The sequence below is a fragment of the Entamoeba histolytica genome, genomic scaffold (genome assembly GCF_000208925.1).
Source record: "Entamoeba histolytica HM-1:IMSS scf_1104750518505 genomic scaffold, whole genome shotgun sequence".
Classification (NCBI taxonomy): domain Eukaryota; phylum Evosea; order Mastigamoebida; family Endamoebidae; genus Entamoeba; species Entamoeba histolytica.
The window spans coordinates 40,738-48,528 of NW_001914959.1; the positions used below are offsets into that span (position 1 = coordinate 40,738).

General features: G+C 24.3%; 5 protein-coding genes across 5 annotated transcripts in view, besides 2 other annotated features; 2 read left to right on the forward strand and 3 right to left on the reverse strand.

The window, feature by feature from the left end:
* EHI_146170 (nucleolar transcription factor 1-B, putative) overlaps positions 1–605 on the reverse strand; it is a gene marked incomplete at both ends in the record, with an annotated part of 817 nt that extends 212 nt beyond the window's left edge. Inside the window, one exon of the mRNA XM_001913743.1 lies at positions 14–605. Within this exon, the coding sequence (XP_001913778.1) occupies positions 14–605 (592 nt within the window). The remainder of the gene's footprint in view (positions 1–13) is intronic.
* Positions 606–1,041: 436 nt separating this feature from the next.
* Positions 1,042–1,855, reverse strand: EHI_146180 (Rho family GTPase; the record flags this gene model as incomplete). The annotated part of the gene is made up of 2 exons (XM_648216.2): positions 1,042–1,230; positions 1,364–1,855. 2 exons carry the CDS (start codon positions 1,853–1,855, stop codon positions 1,072–1,074), a joined length of 651 nt encoding a protein of 216 aa, XP_653308.1. The 3' UTR covers positions 1,042–1,071.
* Positions 1,856–2,437: 582 nt separating this feature from the next.
* On the forward strand, positions 2,438–3,334 carry EHI_146190 (uncharacterized protein; the record flags this gene model as incomplete). Its single annotated transcript, XM_648217.1, has 1 exon — positions 2,438–3,334. The coding sequence occupies one exon, from the start codon at positions 2,438–2,440 to the stop codon at positions 3,332–3,334; it is 897 nt and encodes a 298-aa protein (XP_653309.1).
* A 973-nt stretch (positions 3,335–4,307) lies between these two features.
* EHI_146200 (septum formation protein maf, putative) lies at positions 4,308–5,083 on the forward strand. Its single transcript, XM_643369.2, has 2 exons — positions 4,308–4,627; positions 4,744–5,083. Exons 1-2 carry the CDS (start codon positions 4,319–4,321, stop codon positions 5,065–5,067), a joined length of 633 nt encoding a protein of 210 aa, XP_648461.1. The 5' UTR covers positions 4,308–4,318; the 3' UTR covers positions 5,068–5,083.
* A 69-nt stretch (positions 5,084–5,152) lies between these two features.
* On the reverse strand, positions 5,153–6,754 carry EHI_146210 (uncharacterized protein; the record flags this gene model as incomplete). The annotated part of the gene is made up of 1 exon (XM_643370.1): positions 5,153–6,754. The coding sequence occupies one exon, from the start codon at positions 6,752–6,754 to the stop codon at positions 5,153–5,155; it is 1,602 nt and encodes a 533-aa protein (XP_648462.1).
* Positions 6,755–6,829: 75 nt separating this feature from the next.
* Positions 6,830–7,627: a repeat region.
* Positions 7,476–7,791: part of a repeat region that runs on past the window's edge.

Consider the following 7,791-nt stretch of genomic DNA (forward strand, 5'->3'; position numbering starts at 1 on the left):
ACTGTTCTACTACCATTATGTTCTTTACTCATTGAAACATAGTCAAGAGTAACATTGTCATTTATTGGATATATATATCCAAAGTTTATTGGATAACTATTTCCATTATATTGGTAATTAGGTTGATATTGTTGTTGGTAACGTGAATATCTATTCATTTGATTATCTTCTTCATAACTTTCACTTTCCTCTTCTTCTGAACTTTCTTCACTACTCTCACTTTCTTCTTCACTATCTTCTTCACTGTTACCTTCTTCTGAACTTTCATTTGTATTATCTTCTTCACTGTTATCTTCTTCACTATTATCATCGTCATCTTCTTCTTCATAACTTTCTTCATTTTCGATTCTTAATTCATTTCGAAGATTAGGACCTGATAAACCCTCTAATATTTTATCTAAATTAAATGGTGTTGTTTTAAATGCTTTCTTTAAAACACTTTCATAACCTTTTGGAAGGTTCCAAGCAAATAATGGTTTTGGTAATCTTGGATCAGCAGGCTTTTGTTGGAAATAATATTGGTGATATTCAGGATGAGCTCTATACGCTTGTTTTTCTAAGTCCTCTAAACTAATTACTTCTCCAGAACTTCCAACTCTATCCATTTGAGGAGGTGCAGAAGTAGATCTCGACTCATTGAACAAGAGTTGTTGAACAATGTCAGTTGATGTGTTGTTCATCCTTCACAACACTTTAATTATATCTTCTTTTCATTCTCTTTTTTTATTAATCTTTTACTATAATTTTACTTTTAATTTTATTATTTCACCTCTTCTTCTTATTTTTTATTGGATATTTATTTTTGTGTTTTTCTTTTTAACTTCTTTGTCATTTTATGTTTTTTTAATGTTTTTATTAAATGTAAAAGAATAACTAATAAAGTATAAATTATTTTATTATATATTATAATAAATAGGGTTTTTTCTTTTCATTACTTGAAGAATTTTCCTTTCAAAAACAAAAAAAATAATACGATTTAATCTTATGAATAAAAATGAAAAACACAAATAAATCAAATGATAAAAAGAAATAACGAAACAAAAGGAAGCAACAACGAGTCAATATAGTACTTTATTTTTTATCTTTCTTTTCTTTCTTATCCTTTTTACCGAATATTTTAGAAAACATTCCTTTTTTCTTTTCTTTAGCTTGTGGAGCTTCAGAGACAACAGCATCTAACAAACCCATTGAGACCTTTGCAGCTAATTCAAAGATTTCTTTTAATCCACTCTAAATGATTAATATCTCATATTTTCATAAGAAAAGACAAATAATATAAATACTCATTGAGTAATATTTAAATAACTAATACTAATAGAACATTCACTGAAAGAAAATATTAAAAAATATAAAATAAACAAACCTGAGTAATAGCAGAGCATTCACAAAATGCTTGTGCTCCAACTTCTTTTGCCATAACCTCAATAGATTCTTTTTTAACCAAGTCTTTTCCTTGTTTCTTCAAGACATCAATAGCATTTGGATTATTTCTAACGTCAGACTTAGTACCAACGATAATAATTTTGGGATCATCCTTACCACAATTATCTCTAATTTCAGGTACCCATTTAGTCTTAATTCTTTCAAATGAGTCTTCATCAGCAATTGAAAAACAAATCATGAAACAATCAGTATCAGCATAACTGAGTGGTCTCATTTCATCAAGGTCATCAGATCCAGAAGTATCCCAAAGATTCATTTGAACAGTTTTTTTATCTACTGAAATTGGAGCTGTGTAATTATCAAATACTGTTGGTACATATGTATCTGGGAATGAATTGGTTGTATATGTTAATAATAAACATGTTTTACCAACGTTAGTATCACCAATAACTATTACCTTGATCTCAGCCATTTCTTGTTTGAATTAAAGTTCTCACAGTTTTTCCTTAGTTCTTTTTTTAATTTATTTTACTATATTTATTACTATTTCTCCCTTCTTATTCTTTTTTTACTTGTTGTATTTTTAATCTTTATTGTATTTTTAGATCATTGTTACATAACTTTTTTCCTCTCTCTTTCATTAATTTTACCTATTTCTTTGTTTCTATTTTTAAATTTCTATTTTTACTTTTTATAAGACGAAAATAACATTTTTTTTTTAATCTTTGAAGATAATAAAAAAACATTATTTTGATATTTAAATAAAAAAACATTATTTTGAAAATAAGTTAGTTTAATGTTCAACACCACTAAAAGTTTAATTTATATTATCTAAATTCATTTGGGAATTATTGTACTTCCAAATAAACAATCAATAAATTATAAAAATACTTTAACAGTCGAATTAATTAAAAAAAAATATAAACTTTAATATTTTTTTTAATTCAAATAAATATTTCTTCAATAACTTAAAACAAAAATAAAAGTTAATCATTTTAATTTATTATTTCTATTTGAAAAACAAAAGAACTTTATTATTTAATTTAAATTCTAAATGGAATTTAAATTAGAAAATCATCCATTTCTTCATTATACAAATATTTGTGGACAAACATGTATTCAATCTGATAATTATTTATCTGCTCCTCGTTGTATATTATTTTTTACTGGAAATCCTTCATTGTTAGCATTTTATATTGATTTTTGTGAGATGTTACATGAACAATATCCTGATGATAGTATTCTTGTTGTTTCTTTACACTGCACTCCAATGAATAATGTTTTTCCATCATGGAAAACATCTCTTTATGAAGTAATAAAAGTTAAATTAAATTTAATTGATTGGGTATTAAGAGAATTACCACAAACAACACATTTCTTATTATTAACTCATTCTCTTGGAGCATTTGTTGCTCTTCATGTTTTACCTCAACGACCTGAATTAGAACATCGAGTTGATCAAATTATTCATTTATTTCCTGCTATTAGAGACCTTAAACATTCAATAGACTTAATTGTTAGACTTCTTGCAAGACTTACACTTATTTATCCATTAATTTCAATGACAACATATTTACTTAAGTTATTACCTCTATTTATTTTTACTCTTTTTATTCAACTCGTTTCAACTACTCCTCCTCAACAAGCTAAAATGATGCAACAAGATTTAAATCCTCATCATATAGCTCAAGTTGCTTATTTTACTTTAGATGAAGAAGAAGTTATTACTGATCATGACAAACAAACTCAAGAATGTCTTTTAAAAACTTCAAATAAAACTACTGTTGTCTTTGGTCAATTTGACAAATACACTCCTTTATGGATTCGTAATGAATTTAAAGAAAGATATCCTGATGTTCGTGTTATAGAAACTACAATTAAACATGCTTTTGTATTAGGAAAGTCAAAAGAAATGTTTGATTTTTTAAAACAAAATAATGTTTTTCTTTAACTAATTTATTAAACGTCATTCTCTTTTATTTGTTTTTATTCATTTCTCAATAAGTTATAACTTTATACCTACCACAAAACTTATTTTAAATAAAAGTTCATTCATTTGTAAAATAAAATAAACATGACAACAACAAAGCATCGTCTTGTTATCATTTATTGTATCTGACTTTTCTTTTTACAAAAAGTAAAAACTGAATTAAAATCAATTTACTTCAAATAAGAAAAAGAAAAAAATAAGAAGAAGGAAAATAAATAAAAATAAGATAATTAAATGATAATTTTATTATCATTTATTCATTGATTAATGGATATTAATCACATTATACATCATTAAAAATGAGTAATTTCTTTTTTTATTTATTATTAAGATTTTCTTCTTGTTTTATGAATAAATCATTTTAATGTCTTTTAACGTCTTTTAATGTCTTTTCATTCTTATTTCTGTTTATTTCTTCTTTTTTGATTTTGATTTTAGTTTTAATGAACTTCATCTTTATTTCTTATTTTCTTATAAATGAATATTTCATTATCATTATATTTTTATTTCTAATTTCATTTAATATTAACTTTATCATTGATATTTCATTTTCTTTGGATAATATTCATTATATATTGCTAATTTCATCTTAATCAATACCATTTATTCTATTATAACAAATAATATTCAATTATAATATCTCATTTTACAACATTTGAAACGTTGACTCATAAATTTTTTATTAAAAGACAACATCATAATCAGCTAATAATTACAACATTCAGATATTATTTTATATTCATTTTAATGTTTGTGTACTGTATCTCTGATATGTCAACTTCAAATCTTGAGGAAGAAACAAGTAAAAAAAAAAGAAAGAATTATTTCAAATGTTAACAAAAAAAACCGAAGATTCAATTAGCTAATAATAATAATAAGAAGCAATTAGGGTTTATTAAGAATCTTTAAAACAAATAACAACAAAAACATAATAATCAAAAGTAAATGTTGTTGGAATATTTAAATACAATAAATTCTAAGAAAATTATTCTTGCTAGTCAATCACTAAGAAGAAAGGAAATTTTAGAACAAATGGAATTAAAATTTGAAATTCATGTTAGTAACTTTGAAGAAAATTTAGATAAGAAATTATTTAAACACCCAGTTGATTATGTCAAAGCAAATGCAGAAGGAAAAGTAATGGATGTTGCTTCTAGATATCCAGATGCTGATTTGATTATTGGATGTGATACTATTGTATTATTTAATAATGAGATTATTGAGAAACCAAAAAATGCAGAAGATGCCTCAAGAGTTTGTTTTTTATCATATTTTAAAAATGATTACAAGATTATTTTTATGATTTGAGATGTCATTTTTGATTTAAAAAGATACAAAGTTATTGAAAATAATTTTCTAATACTTCTTAGATTCTTCATAAATTAAGTGGAAATACTCATGAAGTAATTTCTGTTGTTTGCCTTGTTTATCCAAAAATTCAAGTCAATGGAAAACCATTAACTCAAGTTTTTGATGATTGTACTAAAGTAGAATTTGGTCATATGACTGATACTTTTATTAATAAATATATAGAAAGTGGTTATTGTTATGATAAGGCTGGTGGTTATGGTATTCAAAGTGGATTTACTTTTATTTCAAGAATTGATGGATCTTATTGGAATGTTGTAGGATTCCCTTCATTTAAATTCTGTGAACATCTCATTGAAGTTGTCAAAAAATATTGGACCGAATAATTTAATTTAAACCATCATTTATTTTTTACTTAATGACTTTGATAAAAAGTCAAAAAATAAAAAAAAAATTTAATTCATTAATGATTTAATTTGAATATTCTTTCAATAATAACATTGTTTTACGAGGAAGTGAAAGATCAAATAAATTTGTAATATTTAAATTGATACATGATATAATTGATAATTCAAATAAAGACTCAGGCATTTCAATATTAAAAAGATTTGACATTCTTTCTAATTTACATTTTTTTATTTGTGATTCTTTCAACCCATCAATCTCAAATTTAGATTTGAGTTGTGACGAAACATTGGAAAGGACAAATGAATGAAGTTGTTGAGGGATAAGAATTTTATTGAGTAAAGGAATATTATGTAAAGAAAGAAATTTTAAATTGTTGTGTTGGGATAAGTCAAGTTGTTCTAATGACTTACAATTTGTTAATTCTATCCTTTCTAATGTAAGTGGAAGTTTGAGTGTTGAATAAAACAATGAATGAAGAATTGACAAATAAATGAGAGGTTGTTCAAATATATTTGAAACAACATAATCAAGTGATGATATAGATATATGAGTAAGAGAAGATGGTACATTAATTTTTGTCAATTTTTGAAATGTAAATTCAATGCTTATTGAAGAAAGTGAGTCACAATCACTCAAGTCAATAATATGTGGTATTTTGGTGTGAAGTTGAGGAGTATTTACTGTTGGAATTAAATTAAGAAATGGAAAATCATACATTTTCCCTACATTCGGTTGATAATAAAAGGGATCAAAGGTATAAAATTTGTTAATTGGGTCTGATGTTTGAGAAAGTGTTTTTAGTGTTAATGATGTGAGTAACCTATTTTTAATGAAATTTTTCAAAGCACTAAGATTTGTATTAGATAATTTATCTACATAAACCTTAAATGGATTAAAGTCTATAAGAATATTTGATGGTATTGGATCTTGAGTTAACTCAATATATTTATGAACAAAACATACAAAGTTTTTTTCATTGAATAATAATTGATATTTATTACAAAATTCTTTAATATTGTTAATTGAATCAATTTCCATTACTACTCGGCATTTTTTGCACATTTCTTTTAAAGATGATACAAGTTCATTTAAGTATTTAACATTGTTTGTAGGTTCATAATGGATAGTATTAACAAAGTTATGAAATTTCATAACATCTATATACTCTGAATTTTTAATAACTACAAGCTCAATTGATGGAATAGTTTGAATTGATGAAGAAATTAATGAAAAGTCTTTAATTTGAATTTGTTGAGAAAAGACTATCAACTTCTTTAAGTTAGTGAATTGTGTTAGTGATAATACTAACTGATGGTTTGTTATAATGAGTTGAACAACTTGAGATGAATGGTTTGTTATCAATTTTTTTCCTTTTGTTTTAGGTTGTTTATAATGAAATCCAGAAGATCTTGGGTAAGTGAATGATATAACTAACTTTTCATTAAATAAATCATACGGGAAATTAAATATTTGGTGAAATGGGATGTATAACATTTTAATTTGTGTGAAATGATTTGCAACAAATTTAAAGTCACTGACATTGTATAATTCAAGGGTTTGTTCTATAATTTGTGTGCACTTATGATTAATTATTACAACACATTTAATCTCTTTAATTGGTAAATATTTAAAGACAATTTTAAGAAATAATTGTTCTAATTGCATTAAGACAATACTCAAAAATACTATCTCAGTTTTTTTTTTAATTCTTAAAGTTTTTTTAAAGAATAAAAAAGAAAAAGACGTACTACAAGAAATACAACAACAGAATGATAAAAACAAATAACCAAAGAAGAAGAATTTTATGTTAACCAAGAAATATAAATGATAGAAGAATGAGTGAAAATAGGTATTATCTGTATGGACAGAAATACTTGAATAATCACACTAACCATTACAACAATAATTATATCCATAACTATCATAACATAGATGATACAAATCATTTCACTCATCACTTCAATTATAATCATCGTCATAAACACTTTAATAATAATTTCAATAGAAATAAACAATACTATCATGATAGAAATAAATACCATAATAACACACAAAGAAGGTATAAACATTATCAAAATAAGAAACAACAACAAAACAGAAATAAAATAAAAGAAATGATTGAAATACAAAATCAAGAATATTGGAAAAGACTCTTTGAAGAAGAAATTAAAATATTTATACCACAAGAAGTAGAAGAAATTAAAAATACCAAGATTAAAGAATATACACCATCAACAATATGGAGGAGATGGTATTTTCTTGCAAGAGAAAAAACAAAAACAATCAGAAAGGAAGAAGAAACTATTAGTATGACTATAGAAGAAGACAATAATCAGTACAAAGTAATTGAGATTAATGATAATAGAATATACAATAACTATGTAATGAGTATTGAAAATGAAGAAGACGATGATAAAGAGTTTACAAAAGAAGAAAACAGTAAAAAGGAAAAAAGAATAAAAGAAATAGAGAAAAAAGTGGAGGAGGATATGAAAGAGAAAGAAGAAATGAAAAAGGAAATACAAATAAAAGAATAAACCATTAATAAATTAACAAAAGATATTATGGCATTAAAGAGGAAGCATGAGAATGAGATAAGCACAAAAAAACCACGAGTGTGATAAAAAATATTTAAATTCCATGATGAATCTGAAAGGAAAATGTCTGAAGTAAACAATTTAACACAACAATTAATATTCATG